General features: G+C 37.4%; 1 protein-coding gene across 5 annotated transcripts in view; it reads left to right on the top strand.

Moving 5' to 3' along the window:
* Window positions 1–586: 586 nt before the first annotated feature.
* runx2b (RUNX family transcription factor 2b) overlaps window positions 587–24,587 on the top strand; it is a 53,522-nt gene continuing 29,521 nt past the window's right edge. For 2 of the 5 annotated variants that reach the window (XM_079887949.1, XM_079887946.1), the window contains exons 1-5: window positions 587–713; window positions 2,472–2,949; window positions 3,159–3,276; window positions 20,786–21,048; window positions 22,541–22,697. In XM_079887949.1, coding sequence (XP_079744075.1) covers window positions 3,219–3,276; window positions 20,786–21,048; window positions 22,541–22,697 — 478 coding nt within the window. In that variant the 5' untranslated portion in view covers window positions 587–713; window positions 2,472–2,949; window positions 3,159–3,218. Of the gene's footprint in view, window positions 714–2,471; window positions 2,950–3,037; window positions 3,277–8,770; window positions 8,848–20,785; window positions 21,049–22,540; window positions 22,698–24,587 lie in introns of those variants that run through there. The other 3 variants (XM_079887947.1, XM_079887948.1, XM_079887950.1) reach the window with 3 other exon arrangements.

Genomic DNA, 24,587 nt, shown 5'->3' with positions numbered 1-24,587 from the left:
TACAATGGCATTGTTTAGCAACGGTACCAAATTATATTCAGAGATATATCTACAAGCCATTCAGTTAAACTGCAGTTAATACAGTGCAAGCTACTGACAAAATTACATCAAAGGCATTTAAGAACTTACAACTATTATATGACATTTTTTGTTCCATTTATCTAGTACAAAGTCAGCAAGTAGCTCAATTAAGGTGACAACAGATAAATGTTCACGATGAATAGCAAAAATTGCCTAATTATATTGTTTCAAAAGTAGACACACAATGTCGCACAGGAAATCGGTGAATCTTTTTTAAACTATAGTTCAGTGAGGATCAGTTCACTCGTCTCTAAAGCTGCATGCACAAAACAATATGACGCATAAACCAACAGTGTCTCATTTCATCACGTAACCACTACTTGTTGGGGGAAAAAAGGTTGTTAGTGGATAGTCTGTATGTTTAACTAGTTACTCCCCTCACTGTGTGTTCAACTTGGTTAAACTTGAAATTAAATATCTAAAACATTCCATGCGTTCCAGTCTTTCGATACATTCTAACGAAAGCATTCTTTATCTGTTTAAACAAATACCCACAAGCAGGATCACAAAGCAGCCCAAAGCCTCTGCCAGGCAAACGTCTGTGTGCCGTGTGAAACCGGTGAGTCACCGAGCGTGATAGTGGTTTGTCACATGTTTGGGAGGCATCTCTTCATCACACACCCGGCTGTCAGGTACAAAATAATGAATTGCCTCTTACAGGAATTGCTCATTTGGAGTACAGAGAGGCCGACTCGTTCACACACGCATACTGAGATAGTTGCAGCGTACCAGGCATATGTTGTGCCTTTATGAGTAAGAAACTGAAAGAAGAGAAGGGCCTCCACATTATCTATCTTTAAGGTCTTGCATAGTTAATCTATTAACTAACATGAACTAGAAATACATTTGTTGTATTCATTAATCTAAATGTTCAGTTAAAATGTTCAATTTATTCATTCATTTTTGCCTGATTGATCAGTGTGTACAATACATTTTATGAAGTCAGTTTGGTGTTTTTTTAAAGGTCCCGTTCTTCGTGATCCCATGTTTCAAACTTTAGTTAGTGTGTAATGTTGTTATTAGAGTATAAATAATATCTGTAAAATTATAAAGCTAGGGTTAGGTTAGTCAATGCCAAGCGAGATATTTTATTTAACAGAAGTCGCCTACATCGAACGGCCGGTTTGGACTACATCCCTCTACTTCCTTCTTTAATGACGTCACTAGAACAGTTTTTTGACTAACCTCTGCCCACAGGAATACACAAAAAAAGGGGGCGTGGTCTTGTTGCGCTCCCACGGAGAAGAGGAAGAGTTGCGTTTGTAGAGTGTGTTTGTCGCCATGTCGTCGAGACGCTGTTATTTTCATCCCGGAGTCCAATCACCTTTGTTTGGCCTTCCCAACAGGCAACGTGCGCTAAGCTGCTGTCGAAGATCAGAACTCGTTACGTATTTCTGAAGGAGGGACTTCATAGAACAAGGAAATCATCAGCCCGTTTTTAGGACAGTGAAAACAGCGGTATACAGATAAGTAAATTGTGTGAAAATACTGTTTTTTTTTTACACGCGAAACATGAACACATGTTATATTTCACACTGTAAACACAATCAAAGCTTCAAAAACACACGAAAAACGGGACCTTTAAGTGGAATTAATATTTTTATTCAACAGTGATGCATTCAAATTGATCCAAAGTGACAGTAAAGACATTTATAATGTTTTCTATTTCAAGTGAATGCTGAAATCACAAAAATATGAAGCAGAACAACTGTTTTCAACATTGATAATAAGAAATGGTAACACTTTACAATAAGGTCTTGTTTGTTAACATTAGTTAATGCATTAACTAACATGAACTAACATTAGCAATATAATATTTGTTACGGTATTTATTCATCTTTCTTAACATTAGTTAATAAAAATATAACTTTGTTGTTTGTTCGTGTTAGTTCACGGTGCATTGACTAATGTTAACAAATACAACTTTTGATTTGAATAATATATTAGTGAATGTTGTTTTTAACATTTACTGATATTAATACTGTAGATGTATTGTTCTTTTTTAGTTCATGTTGACACATTAGTTAATGTTAATAAATAAAACAATCTTGTAAAGTGTTACCAAAGAACATTGAACATCATATCAGAATGATTTTTGAAGGATAACGTGACACTGAAGACTGATGATGCTGAAAATTCAGCTTTGCCATCACAGAAATAAATTCTATTTTAAAATATTCAAACAGAGAACAACTATTTTGAATAGTAATAATATTTCACAATGTTACTGTTTTTAACGTATGTTTCATCAAAGCCTTGGTGAGCATAAGACACTCCTCTCAAAAACCTTTGAATGGTTGTGTATGTTACTGTTGGTAAACGTCATGTGCCACCAAAAAAAGTGTCATATTCAGATTATTCACATTGTCATACTTCCACATTATAAGCAGCTATCCTCACATCACCTCAGGGTCAGCAGAGACAGCTAAGAAGGATGGAGAGGTTGAAAGAGAGCAGGAGGGAAAGAAGTACGCACACATGTGTAGGGAGAAGGCTGAGCGTTCACGCCCCCCTCCGAAGCCTCATGACTCATGAGGAGCAGCATCACACCCACCCCTTCCCTCTCCGGAGAACCACGCGTCTTCAGAAGGAAAACAGAGGAAGGGAGCAAAGAAAGTTGGCCCGCACGACTCCGGTGATGTCACGAGCATGTGACCCTGCTTCTCCAGTGACAGTGTTCTGAGGGAAAGAAAAAAGATTTTTTAAAGGCTCGTGCCTCTTTGGGTTTGTGTGAAGGCTCCGCTCACATCCCGAGCAACCACAGAACCGCAGAAAAGTTCGGCTCTGGATTTTTGCATGGGGCTGCCGGCGGCGCGTAAATGGTTAATTGTCACCGGTCAACTTCAGGTTTGAGGACTGCACCAACCAGTAAGTACTCTTCAACCAACCGCACTATCCTCTGCAGCAAGCTTGGCTCCGTCCTGTCCAATAGGGCGACAGATTTTTGCATTTTTTCCTAAACCAGACCTGGTTATTACTTGTGGTCATGAAAATAGTTGATACAAAAATGCATTTCTTGTGGATGTTTTTTCCTTTTTTGCATCTTCTCCTGGCACGCTGCACGCTCCTAACCTAAGAGGCGTCAAGGGTCACCAAAAACCACAGAGAAGCGAAATTTGGGACCGACGGTGGCGACCATGGCATCCAACAGCCTCTTTAGTTCTATGACCCCATGTCAGCAGAACTTCTTCTGGGGTAAGTGCCCAAGGATTTCACCCTGTTCTTGACCATTCCACGTGCGAGACCGTATAATAAGGAACTGCGTTTTGAGAAGCAACAATCATGTGTTGATGTTTACAAACATTCGGCCGGGCCAGCCATCGTAAAGCCGGACTGCGCGCAGGAACTGTTGTAGGGAAGCTCGGGTGCTGAAGTGTCATTGTAAACCTAATGCAGGCTTTTTGGGATATGCATCAAAAAAGCAGGAGTTTGAAATCCAGTATAAAAGCAAATAAGTGAATGTTTGACTTTGACTGTTAGGTTAGTAGGTGTGTACAAACTGAAAGTCCAGAAGGGTTACAGATGAGAAAGTCACCGTTAAGTCTTGAAATGTACTAGATATTCATTGCAAAGTGTATTTAATTAAGTAAGCATCTTTCTAAAACTGTCTGGCTGTGGGTATATGTGTGTATATATATATATATATATATTGGAATTATTTGTGTCGGAATAAATTCTAGTATCTTTTAAGTGACGTTCACTGAAAATCCTACTCATTTTATAATTTATCACGTCTGTTGACACCTGGACAAAAATAGTGTCTGAAATTGTGGAAAATATAAAAACATTATTAAATACACAAGAATAACAGACAAGCACAAATCCATATTGTGCATAAAGAAATATGACTTTCCCATGTCACAGAGAAGTAAGAGAGCCCATTCATTCTGATCTATGGGCTTTGCCGATTCCTCCAAGAGAAATGTTGTAAAGCCGTTTTGGAGTGTGAATGTCTGCTTTCCAAACACAGCTGTGCGAGGCCTGCTCCTTCAGCACGCGTGCTGTTCTCTGGCGTGTGTGAGCGGGGAACCCATAGACACTTGCAGCAATCAGAGCCCCATTAGCATGTTAACCTCTGACCCATGCTCTCAGGGGTGAGAGGAGACCAGGATGAGAACGGGATTTGTCTTGATTGTGGCTAATGCGGATATGTACATGTACAGTAAAAGACCACATGAGACTCTCACTCTAAACTTAATGTGTAGTTTTAATTTATGCACAGAGAGTTTTTAAATGGCTATATTTTGGCAACATTTTATATTCAACGGACAGTATCATTATGATTCAAAAACTGTTTATCTTAACATGCTTGAAATTGCCTTCATGGAAGAAGTTACTTCTGTGTGAGTTGTTAGAGACCTCATTATCAAAGTTATTTTATAGTATTTTTTCTGCAATATTTTTTTGCTATCTTACATTCTGCTTCCTGAAAGTATAAGTCGACTTTGTGACAAAAAAAAAAAATTGTTCTCTTATGTTATCTGCTTTATAGATTTTGATCAGTTTAGAGGAACATATTATTTAAATAATTTTATGAATAAATAAAAGGTTACTATTATTGTTTTACACATACAGCATTGAGGTCTCTGTAAAGTTTAAACTCTTTGTGTGTGGTAGACAAGGGTGCTGAATGTTAATCAGTTTGACTTGCATTCCACATTTTATATAATTTGCAAAATTATTAACTCACTGTAAAAAAAATATGATCAGTAAGTTATGACAATATATGTTTTACATTGCTTTAACTCATCAAAACTTTTTTATGTTATATAAGATTCAACTACATTTTTTTAATCAGTTTAATGTAATGTTGAAAAGACTTAAACATCTAAGTTGATTGTACATATAATTTTTTTTTTTTTTTTTACAGTGCTGAGAGTTTTTAACTTTTCATATTAGTGTGCACTGATAGATGTCATGACCAGTGAAGAAAAAAAAAAAGAAAAAAAGAAACCAGACCCTAACAGACACATTATATTTCATTCAGGCTCCACTATTGAGAGATTTGGATTTAATTAAGTAGAAAACATTCTCTGTAACGCTGCCTAATGGCAGATGGGTGTGGAGTAATTGTCTACATGTGTGGCATGAGACAGACTCGCTAGGTTTCTCCAGGGCATATTTTGTTGCTCGTTATCAAAATCGAGCTACGGTATTGACAATTATCCCATGGTAGCAATTATCATCTATAGCCGAGAATGCAAGACATTTTCAAAATAAAAAACTAAGATTGATGAAATAAAAGAAGACGGTTTAGTGACTCAAAGTCCATAAGCGTTCCAGAGAATCCCAAATGATTTGAGACGAGTATTAAAAGGCAGCTTCTGTTGCACGCATCGTCTGCTCAGATCCCACCGCCCGCTGTCATTCCTGAGACATCTTAAAAGCAAACCAGACTTGCTTTTTCCGAAGCAGTGCCAGAGCGGGGAAGCCCTCTCATCAATAGGTAATTGAAGCGAGGGGAAAATCTCTGACCCTGAGCTGCAGCTTCTGTGAAAGGGAGAGGATCATCTAAAAATATCATCAAAGCCATATTCATTTAGCGCTGTTTAATTGTAGCTGGCGAGCAAACATGTAATTTCGACAGCAATTTTTAGATATTGAATGGTCCTTGGGGTGTATTCATTCACTAATAGTCAGGTAGAGTTTTGTGGGTACACTACGCCTTTTGTGAAAGGACTTTGAGGTTATAGTCTCGTCCTTCACTGTTGCCCAATTCTATAACTAAAATAACATATCAATCAAATTTAGTGACAAATATCATTATGAAAGTGAGGCTGGTTTGCTTTTTAGATGTCATATGACAGCCAGTGGTAAGATTTGAGCAGTTGACTTTTAATATTAAATGAATTAATATTTTAAATAAATATTTATTTATTGCTCTTTCTGTCTCACTTAAGTTCTCAATAAATCATAATTTAAACTAATATTTAGTTATCCTATTTATCTATATTTTGTGTTCACATTCTCACTAAATGATAACTGCTACTGTAAAATAATTGTACATATGAAATGCTTCACAAGCACAGCCATATGCACAGTATAAAAGTAAAAATGCAAGGTCACTATCTATGATCTCTTTTTTTGTTGTTGTATCACTATTTATTATTATCTGTCTGATTTATTGTGTAATGTGCCTTGAGAAGCTGCTTTAAAGGCGTTATTTAAAATAAAGTTGATTAATATATTTTCTTTTCTCTGGCACCAGAGAATAAAGAGCCTCCGTTGAGCTTGTGTTCTATTAGGCTGCATTTACACTGTAGATCTTGATGTCCAATTCTGATTCGTTGACTATGTCCAATCTTCTTTTAAAAGTGTGTCATATCTGAAATCTGCATTTACACTACACACTTTGCGACACAACCCTAGGCGTACTGACCTGGAAAAGCTGAGCCTGAAAAGGAACTAAAAACTGCATGATTTGCAATGGACAAATGATAATACTGGCTTTTAAAGGTCAGTAAAACATTGGGTTGAGCCTTCGTCCTCCATTGCGCCATTGAAAAGAGTCATGTGATCGTAGTTGGTCTCTACCTGAGTTGACGTCATTCGCCACGTTGCTTTTTCAATGATGCATGACAGGGGAATATTCGATCTGTCCACTTACATGGCAAACGCAAATGCACGTATCCGATTCATATCAGATTTATTTCCACATATGAATGAGGCCTGAAACCTGATCTGAGAATATCAGAACTATGTGCATTTTTCCAGCTTCCATGTTCATGGGTCATATCCGATCTTTGCCACATGCTAGGAAATAATCGGAATTGGGTCACTTGAACCATAATGTAAATGTAAATGTAAATTTAAAGGTACAAGCGAAGTCATGTGACAGGAAGCATTGCAACAATGGCTGATTACCATGTCAATATGATAATGTCCTATTCATCACTATGATTGGCTCATTATTTTTGACTTTAATGTTTAAAAAAAAACGTAGTGAGTCTTTAATGTGACTTAATTTTAATAAAAAGAATGTTAAAGGGATAGTTCACACCATCATCATTTACTCACCCTCATGTCATTCCAAAAAAAAAAGATTTTGAAAGATTCTGTTTTTGTCCATACAATGAACATCAATAGGATCCAGTCTTGTTTGAGTTTGAGGGTGAGTAAATGATGACAGGATTTTCACAAAATTACAGGATGTTTTTTTTTTTTTTTTGCATGGTAAATAGTCCATGAAAACCTGAAATGTAACATGAATTTCCTTTCAGAAGTCCACAACATCACTGAAATTAGTCCAAGCTAAAATGATTCGCGATGTTTAGATGTGCCCGGTTTTTATGAAATAAAAATAAATAATGAATTAGATAGATAAATAATATATAAAGTCTTCAAATTTTGATTAAAGAGTTACTCTACACGTTGGATGGGATGTGTTATATTGTCCGACACCGGCCTTTGATCAATCCGATGAAGCTGGTGGGAACTGACGAATGAGAAAAGGAAGAGGTAATTTGATTAACGCACTTAGTCATACAGTTGAAGAGCATGAAACCGATCCCTTTTGTCATGGTCAGGGCATATGCACAGACTGAGCGCCGGAAATGAAAAAGGTTGGACATATAGCGTCACGATGCAACAGGTACCATCTCTTAATTTGGTTCTATTACCAGCCCACACACCCCCTTAAGGATAGAGGTGTTAAATGGATCAGTTGCACACCTGAAGAGTAGCGAGTTGGCAGTGGGACTGGCTGCGGACTCCCACACAAGCCTAATGCTGTAATCTGAGCGGGCCAGTGACACGTACAGGAAGAAGTAAAAAAGGCAGGGATCACCTTGCGCCTCTGAGCTGGTGCAGTAGTATGTCACAAGAGACAAACGGCTAGATCAGACACCACCCATCTGCTTCGGCGGCGTCTTCATCACCCTCGTCTTGTTTCCTCCCACACGTTTAAACGCGATAGCTCAATCACACTCGGCACAAAAGGCCCTATCTGTTGTAAAACCCCCTTAGAATCACTGACATGCCACCTGCGCTGCGTCCTGCACCGGACACAAAGGTTTCTGGGAGGCGTTCCCGCCCACAGCAGCCCACACACACTTTCACAAAGGCTGAAATGAAATATGTGCGCGGCACAAAGCCCAGAGAGGGAGAGCGCACACCTTGGCAGTGTGTTCGGTAATTGACTTTGATGTCACACTGACAGTGTTTGGGGTGTCTTGAGGGATGCTGGGAAATCCATGCGTGGGGAACGAAGGGGCAGGGATCTTCTTTTATTCACTTTTACTCAGCACGTTCAGACGAGATTGAGAGAGGAAAAAAAGCCTCCAAAACAAGACTTTGAACTCGAGTCACTCATGAGGAACATTTGTGTTTGCCTAAATAGGTCTTTTACACTTCAACAAATCCTGTGTATGTTCTCCTGGGTTTTATTTTAGATTCTCTTTAATGTTCTTTGAATAGTAGGGGTAAATGTGCCCGAGCAGCAAATACTAGACTCTTCAAAGCTGTAACATATAATTACAGCACATTAGTTGATTTGTTGGTGGCGTGCATGTCTCTGTTGTTTTGATGTGCATGTGGGAAATGGAAGGTCTGTTCTCTTAGGCGAGAGAACGGCAAAACACTGATTTAACAAGAAAGTTCCCAGAGAATTTAAAGCATATTGTGACTTTTTTTCACATCGTCTCTCTTCATAAAATGAGTGAGCTGCCTCGCTGCATGCTGGCTACATAGACGGCATTCTAACCATCAAACGTTCATCATTCGTTCTGCATAGGTAGAAACTCGTGGGATACCGTTCAAAACTTTAGGGTCGGTAAGATTTTTTTTAAATGTTTTTGAAAGAAGTCTCTAATGGTCACCAATTCTGCATTTATTTGATCAAAATACAGTAATATATTATTGCAATTTAAAATAACTGTTTTCTATTGTAATATATTTTAAATGTAATTATTCCTGTGGTGGCAAAGCTGAATTTTTAGCATCATTACTCCAATCTTTAGTGTCACATGATCCTTCAGAAATCATTATAATATGCTGATTTGATGCTCAAGAAGCATTTTTTATTATTGTCAGTGTTGAAAACAGTTGTGCTGCTTCAAATTTTTGTGGAAACCGTGATGCATTTTGTTTCACAGGATTCTTTGATGAATAGAAAGTTCAATAGAACAGTGTTTATTTGAAATAGAACTCTTTTGTAACATTATAAATGATTTACTGTCACTTTTGATGAATTTAAAGGTGCACTAAGCAACTTTTTTTTGTTAAAAATGTACAAAATGTATATAATAAGCAAGTACATCAAGAATCCACCTTCCAACCCCGTGTTTTTGTCTTATCCTAAATCACTACAGTTCACCTATAATAAGTGTTTATATTGGGACTATTTTCGACTGGTACCACTGTGGAGTAGCCCAGTACCTGCGTGACTCGTCATAGACATAAACAGAGAGAAGTAGTTCCGGCTACAATGTTTTTCCACAAGTTTTGTTTAGTATACGCTAGAGCGCTAAAAGATACATAGTGTAAGTGCAGTCCTGCTGAATGATAGTAATCATTTATTAAAAAAATACTATGTATATCTTTAAATAATTTGATGTTTTTTATTCACCGTTTCCCTCACTTCATCCGCCATCTTTGCCGTAGTGCTTTTTGGATTGATTTCACTGTGATGGCTTCGATCACCACAATGTTCACTTCAAATTTGATCTGAGGATGCTGCCAACCTTTTGGAAAAGACTTTAAATAATGAGCATAGACGATGATGCCTTGAAATGCTGCCTTTGTAGGAGTCATTAGCTACAGTATGTTGCCAAGTGTAATTTTGTTGAAAAACGTATCATAAAAACCATTTGTGAATAGAGCAGCGTTTAAGTCACATGATCTTTTTCCATGTGCACCTCAACTAAAAGCAGTTTCCATAGTTTGCATCTTCAAGGGCGCATATACATTTTTGCTTTCAGTTTTATTCATGTCTTGTTTTTTATCCAGCATTTTTTGTGCAATATATCCCAAAGTTTGCATAAAATATGTGGGCAGAAACCCTGCAAACTCTTTGTGAAGACAGATCCTCTCTGTGAGAAAATGCGCTTTATGTGTTTTTCTTCTTAATGTCTTTTTTTTTTTTTCTTTAGAAGAAAGACAATATTGTCTTGGGAGGATTATTCTTGACATATATAAATGTGCTTTCTCCAGTCATATTTTGGTCTGTTAATTGTTATGTGCCACAGTTCAAATTAATCACAACTTAAAAAGCAATAATCTGTGGGAACAGTGTATGGAAAGTGATAATTGTTAGTAGATTAAAAAAAGACATAAATTTCTCACCAAATATTGTCCCTCCTAAAGATGCTCATAACTTTAAATGTTTGATCTTATTGACATCATGTTGCTTTGCAATTTCACAAGTTCAGAAATTTCTTTTAATCACAAATGATTTGTGGAACAACCGGAAGACCTTCTGTGGAAACAAAGCAGCTTGTTCTCATCTAAATTCAAATAGTCCTTAAAACAATCCCACATATATGTGAACTAGCCACATGTTCATACCAACCTACACTTGACCACCGGTATACACACTCAGCCCACGCGCTGCCCATGACCTTCCCCTTCAGGCACAGTGGAATTTATCTTTCTGGTAAACAGCAAGCAAATGTCTGCTGGGACACTCCTCAGGGCTTCAGGATTACAGTTCGGTTAACCCAAGTCTGATGAAGCCAGCTCTTTACTGCTATTTGCCTTCACCTCAACCCTGTGGCGATGTTTCGTCATGCTAAGTGTGTGCAGTTTTTTTGTGTGTGTGTGTGTTTGTTTGGGTCTAAATACTGGAGCTATTGATTATTGATCAATTAATTAGGTTCAAACATTATTTATAGTAGTGGTCCTCAACTGGTGTTTCAGGACCTAACTTAGTATGGCAAGCCGTTTTTACTTTTATTTCATTCCCAGGATATGAATTCTTGATATCAACAATTCAATTTTCACTAGTTAAAATGCTAGTTCTTGATATCAGGAATTAGATTTTTACTTGTAACAATGGCAATTTTTCATATAAGGAATTACATTTCAACTAGTAAAAATGTTAATTCTTGATATCAACAATGACGTCATTACTCGTAGAAATATGAATTAGAATGCCATTCAAATTCAATTGTTAAAAGTAAAAATCTATGGCAAGCCATTTTAGCTTTTATTCATTCCCAGGATATGGATTCTTGATATCAACGATTTAATTTTCACTAGTTAAAATACTGATTTTTGATATCAGGAATTACATTTCCACTAGTAAAAATGTTCATTCTTGATATCAACAATGACGTCATCACTCGCAGAAATACGAATTCTTGATATCAAGAATTAAATTTCAACTAGTAAAAACTATCATTCTTGATATCTGTAATTATATTTTCACTTAGTTACTGTCATCATAGGCTGCCATTCAAATTCAATTGTTGATATCAAGAATTGATTTCTTAGTAGCTGAAATTCCATTTTGACATACCAGAAATTAAATTATTACTAGTAAAAAACACCATTTTTGATATCAATAATTATGTGGTTACTAGTGGAAATGTCTGTTGTATATCAACAATTGAATTGCTACCATTCAAAATGTTCATTTTTGAAATCAATAATTCGGTTGTCACCTTAGTGACAATGGTAATTTCTGATATCTTGAATGTGACTGTTGCTAGTAAGAAAGCCATTTTAGATATCCGAAATTACTCTCCTAATTATTGATATCAGAAATACATTTTCAGATCTCAGAAATAACAAATGATGAAATGCATATTAAACATTTCAACTAGTGAAAATTGAGTGCTTGATATCAGGAACTTATATTTTACTAAAGTAACAAAGTAAATATTGATATTAAAATATATTATTTTTACTATAAGAATTGTATCAACAATTGAATTTGAATGGCAGCCTGTGGTGACATTTAAATACAAAAATTGCCATTGTTACTAGTAGAAATCTAATTCCTGATATCAAGAATTAGCATTTTAACCAGTGAAAATGTATTGTTGATATCAATAATTCATATCCTGGGATTGAATAAAAAGTCAAAATGGCTTGCCATACACATAGTGTAGAAGCAAACTTGTTTTCTTTTGCACAAAATGTCAAAAATGTACACGAGAGACTGAATAAGAAAATGCGCTTTAGCACATAGTTGGATGTCATTTGTATTTAGTGTTTTATTTTCGCTGTCGTCTGCAAACCAATCAGAACAGACCTGCACTTGTGTCGTGACAGTTGCTTGAGAACCACTGATTTATAGATCCTCGAGGGGAAGATCATAGGAGGCTACTGTTTAGATACAGAAATGTATCACCAAATTCTGTTTAGTTGTGTGATTTATTTTCAGTTAATTGGTGAAAATGATGTTTTATAAAGATCAGACAGTCTTGCCCTAGAGCTAGTTACATAAAAGCATATATAATTAGTGTAATTGGATGGCCTTCTGGGCTTTTAATCAGCAAAGTAACTGATTTAATTAGACTTAGATGTGTTGCGCATAGATGAAGATCTTAATGTCTAGAGGAGATCTTCAAGAGGATAATTATTTTTTTTCCAGTCACAACGTCTCCTGTATTTTTTTAACACATTAAATGTATTTTCATCCTTTCATGTTAATAATGTTATTAAATTATCATGATTTGATCAGTTTAGCAGTTAAATAAAACGAGCAATACAACACAGTGAATTTGAGACATCTGAGATCCCTGCAGCTTAATGCCAAAGAGTAATTTTGTTCAATTCTGAAAATGTCTAGATTGCACTGGTATGTCGCAGGCAAACCACAGGCGTATCACTCCTAAAGTGCTGCGATTACCAATAATATAAATTCTCCCAATGGGATTCGGGAAGACAGTCAAATGTTCCTTCAGAGTTTGGTTCAACACCCTAAATTAGATATCATTTGGATTTCAAAATGAGGCGCACATTTTGGCTGCTACAGAAAAATCGCTCCAACTTTTGCATGAAGCAAAGACTTTTGCATTTACTGTAGTTTCAGCATAGCTGCAAAAGTAATTAATCATTTCGATCTATTGGAACCCGTCATGGGTGCTTGAAGAATATCTGCGTGTCATTTTTGCATGGACAGAAAATGGGCAACCAAAACATTTTATCATAGAAAGATGTCTGCGTGTTGAGAACTCGTTTCTTTTTTGGGCCATTTGAACTCATATAATCAACTTCCAGTGCTATAGCGGGGCGAGAGAGTTCAAAGAGGCTGAATATAATCTGTTCAGACTGGAGTCGGTTCCGAAAGAAAATATTCCCAAACCCTAAAGTCATTGTGGCAGTATCATTACCCTTTACTCGCAGTAGCATTTTCTCTCAATTACCTCCGTGCTATCACATTTAGCCCGTTGCAACAACCGTCACGAGAGTCGGAGACTGAGAAGACTCTTTTCTTTTTTTTTTCTTCGATTTTTGGGTTGAATTACCATTTTCCCTTAAGCACTGGGAACGACGAACTCTAGTTGAAATGTCTTGAAAGAATAGAGAGCTGGACAGGTTTGCACCCCATGAGAATGATTCGATTTCGAGCAAACAATGGCAGCCTTATTTTTATGCAAAAGAAATATCAGACTAGTAGCCAAGCAAATCACCTGGTTCCACAGATTTTTGACGTCCTGGAATAATTCATTTAATCCACTGCTGTGCACATATGGCCAGGTTATATTTTACCCCCTTCCTAAGGTTTACGTTCAACTCTTTGCAGCTGCGTTAATATCCCAACTTTCCCTTTTTTTCCCTTTTTTTTCTTTTTTAAACACCTGAGCACAAGCCCTCCTGCATCCAAACAGGGAAATAAAGCCGGAGCTGTACAGCGGCGAGGTGATAGGTGATAGCTCCCTCGCGAGTTGCTTTCTGGATACCTGCCTGTTTGGGTTGTCCTTTGGTTACTCAATCCATCAGTAGTTCATATTATACAGCCAATAAATCATCCTCAATCTACCGCGGGATGAGGTGAAATCCCCCCACATAAATCTCCTATTAGTTTTACCTTGCACACAAAAAAGAACTAACTGACTGTGGATACATGAGAACGGCGTAATAACTATAAATATTTTTCAACTAACCAAGCCGTTTCAGAGAGGAAGTAGACCCGTGCAATCCACAGCGGAAGGCGAAAGTGTGAGGTGGAATTCTGAAGGTTAATCCGGTCCAAAATAAGCACGCTCTTGTACAGAAGTGATACCCGACCCTCGTCCAGGAGTGCCTCGTGTGAGGGTCTGCTTTAGACTGATCCCTTGATTATTCCTCTGGCTCATGCCGAATAAATCACTAATCCACACTCGCTCAATTACACAGCAGATACCAGCTGGAAATGCAACCTAACCTATGAATGTAAAAGGAAGACCCTTTTTGTGGGCTGAATGTTTTGTTTTATATACAAAATAATACTGTATGTAGTTCCCACCAAAAGTGTTTGGACAAAAATTTCAAATCAAATACCATTGGAATGGTACACACTTTTCAAGCAAGTATTACACACACACACAAACTTAGGTTGGGTTTTTAATTATGATAAAAACAATATATAGTGCTCAAAAATATAAAGTATCGTGGCACTTAAGTTTAGTTATTTGGAGTACTTCTTTATTGCACAATGCACATTTCTTAATATTAAGCCTAAGATGTGTTTTGATATCACTATTAGTAAGGAATCAGGATAGTATGGTGACTGTATAATATCAGTCTTTAAATGCTAGTCAATTTAGCGGCCAAAAAAAGCATGTCTTAAACTAGACTCCAGTTTGCGCTGCTCTTGGTTGGTCATTATGGAAGTGATCCGGCTGCATCTGTGTTCTTTAATGTCAGTAGATCACGAACAGAACTTTCCACTCCCATCTGTGCTGTTTTAGAATTGAGCTGTCACGCTAATTTGCCCTGTTTAGTAAATCTGACCCAAAAAGTACAACTGTAGGGTATATATATATATATTAAGTACATAAATATAAATGTATTTGGAGTATAAAATAAATGCATTTAAAATACATTTTGGTATATTTATTTTTCACTAGGGAATATAAGGAAATGAAGCAATGTTGCTTTAATACAACAGTTCACTAAACAAGAAATCAATATCGAGTACAAGTTACTGTATTTTTCTATTTTATCTTACACATTACCTTTATTGGTTTCACTTTATTTTGATGGTCCCTTTAACACATTCTGTTGACTATAAGTAACATTACACCTGAATGTCTACTAACTCTTATTAGAGTTTTAGTAGAGTGTTAGTAGATTGGTAGGGTTAGAATAAGTTGACATGTAGTTGCAAAGTCAGTAGAATGGATCATCAGAATAAAGAATTAGCAGATATTAAGCATACCGTCTACTAATACTCTAACGAGAGTCAGTTGACATGTAGTGTAGTCACCAGAATGTTCAAAAGGGACCATCAAAATAAAATGTTACTCATTTATGTATATGTATTGCTGTTGTACTGCACCAAATAGTTAGAAACAAAGCCACAGCATAATTAACTATTGTGCATCCCGAGCAACACAGTAATGGCGTTTAATGAATTAGTTGATTGAATAATTTAAGTCACTAGTTTTGTTGATTTGTATTTTAAACGAATGGTTTGAGTGACTCATTGAGTCATAAAGTGACATAAAGACTTGGGCTGCGTCCGAAATCGCATACTCTCTTGAGTAGATAATCACTTTGAATAAGTAACTACTTCACGACAGCTAAAAAAGTATGTTGTATAGTATGAGTGTGTAGTATAAATGTAATCCGGACGTACTACATTCGCCATGTTGTCACTGTCATGTGACCTACCATAAATCATAAATCCTCTCCCGTGGCCTCATGGGATAGTAAAGCGTCCATCGTACGCACACTTCAGGATCTCTCTGGAAGTACTAGGTCATATGGGAATTCAGAGTTTTCATGGTGTGAATATGTAACCTGCAAAAAGAATCACAAGTTTTTATTTTTATAAATCTTTAATGTATGTTTTGTATTACATATACAATACGTTTGTGAGAGAAAATGATCAAACAGCCTACTGTTGCTATGATTACCTGGTCATGCGAAGACGTTTGCAAGCAGCAGGTAAACATACATCTCAAGCTCAGTATATATATCTTTTTTTTTTTCAATATTTAAAGAGAATGTATGTTAACCTGCCGTCAAATTGCAGTTATAAGGTAGGCCTCATCGGAATATCAGTGTGACATTTTTCTCAACATATAATTGACACGGGGAACTAGTCGCACGCTTACTTGAAGTCAGGGAGTATTAAAAAAAATCTCTGAGCTGTCGCCATGGCAACAGCCTTCAATCTCTTATACTTGACTTAAGTGTTACGGGTATTTTGGTGGGAGCCTTTGTCACATATAGTACCAGCCTTTTTATTCCCCTTTTCCCCCTCACAAGCCGCAAAAGTTCCTTTTCTGTTCCTATTTTTATGTACAAGTGATCTCAATTAAGGACCTCCATGAAGGCTAGAGGCGGCAGACAGTCATGCCAATGAGAGCAAAAAGGAAATTGTCTTTGTAGCCTGCCACCAAAACCAGCCCCCACTTCTCCATCACCACCACCACCACAGCCCCCCCCCCCCACTCCACTTTCCATAAAGAACACAGCGCACATCCTAAAAAACCATCGTGTTCCTGACATTTTCATCCAATTTGCTCTCGGAGCCAGTTCTTGTGCCTCACTGGCTACTCAAAGTACTGAAGATCTCGTCTGCACTGATGATGTCACTGACCAGTCAATGACAAAACGACAATTATAGGCTCAGATTAAATCTGGGGGTTGAAAGGATGTTGAGAAGGTCTTCCTGATGAGGTAAGGCCACGAATTCTGCGTGGGCCTACGACTCATCGCCATCCCGCTCTGCGCGCGCGCATGTTCTCGTGAAGCGTGCCAAGGATGGAAAGTAACTATTTAAAATTGGAAGCCTCCGTAGCCCCATCAAATTGCTCCCCACATAAAGCCATAATTAAGTGTCTCAAAAAATGCACCACTGTGAAATGGAGCCCTGATCCAGGGACTTAAGTGGCTGTACTTTTCCTCTCAACCGTCGAAAGAATGCAGGACGAGAAAGAAGCGGAGAAAAACACTCATGTAGCACGTTACATAATCCCAGGGCTGTATGAATCTGAATTTGAGTCATTTGGATATCATTAAAGCCCTGGAGCTCAGTGTCTCTTCGTGTTTACATTAGCAGTCAACAATGGTTTCTTTGTCCCGTGTCATCACTTATAATTTGTGTGGGGGGGGGGGGTGGATTTTTTTGCATGACTACTTGTCTGGTTGCGTTGAAACCGGCCTCTTTCAGCCGTTTCTGATGAGCTACCCGCGCTGGATTACGCTGTCAACTCGGCGTATCACGGCATCAGCAGATAAGGGTTCGGTTACGTTCGGCTTATCACATCATCAGCGTTTGAGCTGGTTCCAATCCAGCACGAGTGTCTGGTGACAAACAGCTCAGAGTAGCGCGCGGTAATCCCGGGTTCTTGCTCGGTGGATGCCTTTTTAACCCCTCATCTTTGTAGCACATCATAGCCAGCTGTGTGGGCTCCGTTTGGCTCATTAGGAGATCAAACGAGACGCCCCGAAAAGAAGTGGGCAGAGCTCTCGAGGCACAGCGAGCCACTCCAATCACGTGCCTTCGCTCAACGCTGATATTGCTGGCAGATGGCGGCCATACTGTACCGGCAAAGTGGATTCAGATGTGATAAATGCTCTTTGATATCTCGTTGTGTATATGATTCAACACGTCTCTCTGTTTGGACATGTCGACAGTTGCTTTATTCCTCTCATTAAGTTTTATTTGCATCATTGTTTTATTGGTAGCCACGAATCTCGAATGCAGGGACTGTTTGAGGCATTATTAACATAAATCATTTTTCATCAACATTGATTTTTATTTCCCAAACAAATCAGTGATTGAGACTTGAGCAAAAATCAGGCAAGCTGTTGGAATAATAGAAAGGGTCTTTGTGGATTCAATAGTATCTACTTTGATTGAAAATTGATCTTTAATAACGTTGGCCAATCTTGAACACATTTTCGGTGCTCGGGGCAAACGGAGAGGTGGTGTAATTCAATCGCAACTTGTATAACTCAAACTATTTTTTTCTCTCTCTTAACGACGTGCCAGATGCATGTCAGTGCTTCCTGAAGCTTTTTCTATCCCTCCCACATACAAGAGACTCACAACGTACCCACGAAACCATCGCCACCCCCACTCATGCCACCCTGCAAGTATATGTGAGCATTACTAAGCTACTTTAGCCTGTTTTCTAGCTGTGGTTATGAATCTGAACAAGCAATCAGCAGATCATCACTTTTTTATTTTGTTAGTTTCGCAGTTGCTTTCGGTTGGTTTGTTGTTGTTTTTTCATGACAGAATGGCAATATCTGAAGGTCTCAGTGTTAGCTGGAGGATACTATATTGTAAATGTCTTGCTTGTTCTTCATGTTCTTTCACATTTTTTCTTCTCTGCTCTTCTGGAACATGTTTAAGGCATATGCTTTTCCCTACTACTGAAATATTAGGTTAAATATTAAAGCTGAAGGAGGTACCAAGACTAACATTTGGGAAAATTTTGATTGACTGCTGTCACTGATTGAACCAGATTGATTTCTCTCGCACATTTCTGCCAAGATTAATTAGACGCTTTGTTTATGTCCTATTTTGTTTATTGGCTGTGTCTGTGTTCCCATCAAAATTATGGACCTATTATTCCAATGAATTTTTAAATGTGTGAAACATATTGCAACACTTATGACTTGTGTTAATCACAATCCGTGAGCCTGAGTCAGAGGGAGAGATTGCCATCTACAGTATCATTGTGAGATGGAGAGTTAAGAGTTATTAAATTACATATTTTACATTCAGAGAGTCAAAAGAAGGTTTGCTCAAAGGGTGTTAGAACTGTAGCCTGTTTAGTCTGTGCTTTATGGGGTTGCAATGCGTGTGGAAAGTGTATAATATGATTGTGAAACTATTATGTCATAATGGCTCACTCAAATGATCCCAGCATGTTCCTCTGCGAGTCACACTTTCTTAGAAAAAGATATGAGAAGCTTTCAGGTAACTCCACTTAATTTTCTTTGGTAACACTTTTACAGTATGTTACATGTAGTTTTTATTGTAATTATGCATAGTTACATGCAACTAGCCCTAAACCAAACCTAATCTTAATCCTAACTCATGTAGTTAATTAATATTACTCAGTACTTAAATGTATAATTACACCAAGGACACCTTAAAATAAAGTGTAACTTTTTCTTTAATTAAACTCCTTTTTTGGATCGGAGGGCGTTTCTTTTAATATGTCACGTGTATTTTTAAATGTTAATATTATACTATTTGTCAGCCAAAACAATTTTATGTTCATTTTTACTGTTAAATGAGTTATATTACTGTTCAATTTTGCTAGAATATTAATGGCAGGTTCTGTTGTGACAATAATTGTTATTGGGGCATGTTGTCACAAAAGGTCAATGTGTTTTTCCTGGTCTATAATAGTGAAAATGTTTGTTAAAAAAATTGTAGTCAAGACATTAAATTATGTGCCTGTACAATAATCGACTTTATGTAGAAATGTTCACTTTATTAAGACACGTGACAGCAGATACTGATACAATAGATATAAAGGGAAAATCAGTACTTTCTGAATTCTAACTATAATTTAAAAATTTCCAATTGCCCTTTTTTCAGTGTCTAAAAAAACACAACATACTCAATATAAGTCCATATTGTGAAGTTCTTCTTGTAATCACCATGTGTGGTTTAGTTAATTTATGCATGCAAATTCCATGGCCATTTTGCATATAGAAAAAGGACCTAGCCTAATTTAATAATGTCCTTTCTGCGACTGGTTTCAAGGAAAACATAAAAATGATATGATATTTTCACAATTCAGTAATTGAATCTATTCAGGACCCACAGAGACTATTTCCATTCAGATATAAATGATAATGCAGTTTTAAACTCTCACAGGCAGAGTTATAGACTAAAGATCTACATGATCAGTGTACAGTTGACTTCAGTTGAAATTTTATGATGTGATCGGGACATCACGTGTTTGATTGGCATCACTTTAATGATTGCATGATGCTGGAACTATATGAACCACAAAAAAGAGAAATCCCTGTCTTCAAAGACCAACCACATTGGAAGCAACAAACATTTCGCCTCCTGAGCTCTTTTCATCCTTAAAGCTTAATTTGATCCTGAGCTCTCCAGGGAGCGCTATTAGAGAGAACTTCACTGATCCTACACACCAAAGACAAAACATCGCCTTATATTTATTATTATCTAACAGATATTGTTAATATGCAATGAAATCCGACTGTCTGTGCTGTACTACCTACGTCGGACTGAAAGCAATTGCGTGCCAGCGCGCTCTAGTGCCGCTGCTAACACGTTTTCTTAATAGTTTTTTCGACAATTTGTTTAATCTGCTGTGATAAGATTCATACAATCTTAAAACTTTTTCAGAGACCTGACCAAACCGTGCACATTCACCTTGTGGCGGTGAATTAAGCGCCTTTTAATACAGGAAACGTAGTTAATGACGACTGAGCGCAAAGCGCCAATTGAAGTCTGGTTGAGTGTGTGTGTAACCCGCAGCACTTCCCAAACTCATCAGACTGCAGCGCTGAGCGCACGGAGAGGGACTGACGGCGCTCCTCACACGCAACCAGAGGACATACGTTCGTTTTCGGCTAATTTCGACTGTTGTGATGCGCATTCCCGTAGATCCCAGCGTCGGCCGGAGGTTCAGTCCGCCGGTGTCGGTGAAGATGAATGATGTGAACCCGAGCGCAGGACAGCAGCAGCAGCAGCAGCAGCACCAGGACAGCGCGGTGGTGCCGAGACTCCGCGCGCAAGAGAACCGCTCCATGGCCGAGATCATCGCCGACCACCCCGCTGAACTGGTTCGGACCGACAGTCCAAACTTTCTCTGCTCGGTCTTGCCTTCTCATTGGAGGTGTAATAAAACCCTACCGGTTGCGTTTAAGGTAAGAACTTGGAATCTTGGAAAATGCGTAAATAGTCATTTATTAGAGTGACATGTTATAACTGTGTAACATGGACACTGGATGTAATGTAAAGTGTTTGGACGATTGTTGTGTTAGTTTTTAGGTCTGCATAACTTTGTCAAGTGAAAATTGAAGCTTGTGCATGTCATATTTTCTATGCAGTTTTAACACTTCTGACTGCACTGGGAAATAAGAACATAATTACAGTAATATGATGTTTTAATTTAATAAAACTTATTTAAACAGCATAATTAATAGGCCTAATTCATAATATACCAAAATATTTTAAGAAGTGCCTTTTAGATTTTAAGTGTAGCATGTGCTAGAGATTTTTATTTTAATTGTTAATATTTATAATAATTATTTCTTTGCTGTCCCTAATGACCCATCAGCTTAAATTTATCCTAAAAAATGCTTCATATAATTGTATTAATTTCAGTCAGTTTTGCTGAATGTGTCTATTTTGTCAATTTGTCACAGATAGTTACTGTGTCAGTAGTCTGAATCGTGCCTTTGTACTATTTATACTCTAGTAAGAGTGTGTGAACAGCAATTTTCCCCCTTAATAACAAAATAGACTTTACTGGAACAAAGCTTCATTTAATAAGAAATAATGACATTGCTCTGGCATTATTCACTGTTTGATGTGTAATTCTGGCCTGTGGCAGAATCATTCCTCTTGGCTCGTGTTTATAGTCAGGCCTGTGCAGGTGTGGTTAGCTATTAGGGAATTGCCAGATTAGTAGCTAGATTAGTAATGATGAAATAGAATTCCAAGATCATTATGCAAATATATCGCTTTAGGTGCAATATGCTGATTCGTGTACTCACTGAACTAATAAATGCCGCCTGATGTAAACTACATTTTAAAATGTTTATTAACGATAATGATAGATTGTCACACAAGCACAACATAGACCTGCAACAAATTATTTAATAAATCATATTTATGATTTTATGCCAGCTGCTTTTTAGACAGCTTCAATCGTGCATTAAAAGTAAAAGGGATAGTTCACCCAAAAAATGAAAATACTGTCATTACTTACCCTCAAGTTGTTCCAAACCTCTTTCTTCTGTTGAACACACAAGAAGATATTTTCTTGGTAGCCAAACAGTTGACGGCACCCATTGACTTCCAAAGTAGGAAGAAAATACTATGGAAGTGAATGGGGACCAAAAACTGTATGGTTACCAACATTCTTTCAAATATCTTCTTTTGTGTTCAACAGACAAAAAGAAACTCATACAGGGTGATTTTTTGTTGAACTATCCCTTTAAAACTTGAATTCATAAATTTTCTTTTCATGTTAAATCTACATAAATATTCACCTATGTTCATTTGTTTGCATGAAATCCTGCTGTTAAATAATAATCAGAATCAGAGGAGCTTTCTGAAGAAGCTGCTGAACAGAACATCTTGCATCTGCGCACATGCACTGTTTGAACCGTTGCATCTTGGTTCTGTCCGCAGGTGGTGGCCCTGGGAGAGGTGGCTGATGGGACGGTGGTCACAGTGATGGCTGGGAATGATGAGAATTATTCAGCTGAGCTCAGGAATGCCTCAGGAGTTATGAAAAACCAGGTGGCCCGCTTCAACGACCTGCGCTTTGTGGGCCGAAGCGGAAGAGGTCAGTCCACTTTTTGAGAAATGGTTTTCGGATTGTTGAAATGATTTAAATCCCTTATCATGCAGGTTTACATATCCAGGGTGGTTTGCATTTGTGCAGAAAATCAAAAATGAAAAAGAAATGAAAAGTTTGGCCACACCTTTTTTATTATTACCGCTTTCATGTATTACGGATCCCCTGAGGGGGACATGGTGATGGAAAAAAATAAAAGATGGAAAAATAATAAGACTCTCGCAAAATGTTTGTGTTCCCCCAAGAAACTTTGGTGTTCTTTGCGAGTGAACAGAAACATTTTGCGAGCGAACGCAAAGTTTCTCAGGGGAACACAAACCATTTGCCAGGGAATGCAAAAGCATTGCCAAATCATTTTTCCTGCCATCTCATACTGTATCATTTTTTCTTCACCATGTCCCTTTTGGGGGTCTGTAGAATATTGGTAGCTATCAAATCATGAAACAACCAAACATGAAAGTGCTAGAATCATGTATGGTAAACAAATCATCCTTTTAAACCGTATTAAAGGTGCTCACATGGATATCGGACACTTGTTGAGGCTTTCCTTCACTATTTGGCCCATTTTTTCATTTCATTTTTTTAAATTAAAATGCAGTCAAAGCACTCACCACGTTCTCCTAGCTGGCTAAGACCTATATATCAGTAAAATAATGCAAAATAAAAATACTTTTATGAGTATCAAGCAGGAGATAAATTTAAAGATTAGTTCAAATGCACAATTACAGGACACAATTGATACGTAGAACCAATTTATATTTAGCTACAAAATGAATTGCAGGTATTATACAATAACTTTTACATCATAAGGTTCGAACATCATGAGAAACTTAATAAGCACTTTATACAAGTTTACTCCTGTTTACACAGGCTCACCATATTCCAGATTATATTATCACACCATGCGTTTTTCTATTAAGCTTAATCATTCTGTGTTTATCTACACTTGCACAATGTCATGTGGAGAAATCCTCCAGGGAGATTTGGTAACAGAGGCACGCGGTCAAACAGGGACACATGACATTCTTAGAATAATTATAGTCAGTCTGTGTACTGAGCTATCAGTTACGAGCCAACACCGTTGTGAAACCACATCACCACATTGGCGGTAAGAATGCACTCATTAAATTACAGGTCTGTGTGCGTTCTGCACTAAGGTTTCTGATGCCATCGACGGCAACTTAGGTGCCTGCGTAGCGGTCTTTCGTGTGTTGGAGAATTTTGCACATTGCTCAGATTATTTTTTAAGGGTAAAGCATTCAATTCTGTGCTTTTGGAATCACTGAATGAAATAGTAAAAATAATGATTCTTAAAAAAGCCTATCATTTTCTCCATTGGGAAATAACGATAATTTATTAACCTTTAAAGATAGCATTACCGTGAGCTATGAGGTTGTTAATCAATAGTATTTGTTTCTATTGAAGCCGTCAGCCTGCCTTATTTCAGGTTTTTTTTTTTACAATCATGGTGAAAAACTACATTAGCCATGATGCTATACAGAAAATTCCACCAATCAGAGAGTCGCCACAAGCAAAACTCGCCAAAAGAGCTCTTTAGCTCCACCCACTCCCATGAAGCACTATGAATGACGTAATTTAACCTTGAGTCTGCGTACTGCATATATGTAAATGCAAACTGTGCATTAAACTTCAAATATAATAATCAACATTTTCTATCGTTTTTTATTTTGATTAAGCTGTTCACAATGCTTTTGTAGTTTTTTCATTCATTAAAGCCGTTTTATTTTTTCAAATATAGTTTTGCTTCATAATCAAAGTTTGCAATATTATGATTCACCTCATAGCTGGCTGGCTTCTTTCTTGGCTTAAAACGCGTTAACAAAGACTATTTTTGAAATCCATATGGGTGAAATAAAT

The sequence above is a fragment of the Squalius cephalus genome (genome assembly GCF_949319135.1).
Source record: "Squalius cephalus genome assembly, chromosome: 12".
Classification (NCBI taxonomy): Eukaryota; Metazoa; Chordata; class Actinopteri; order Cypriniformes; family Leuciscidae; genus Squalius; species Squalius cephalus.
This window is presented reverse-complemented; position numbering and strand designations above follow the sequence as displayed.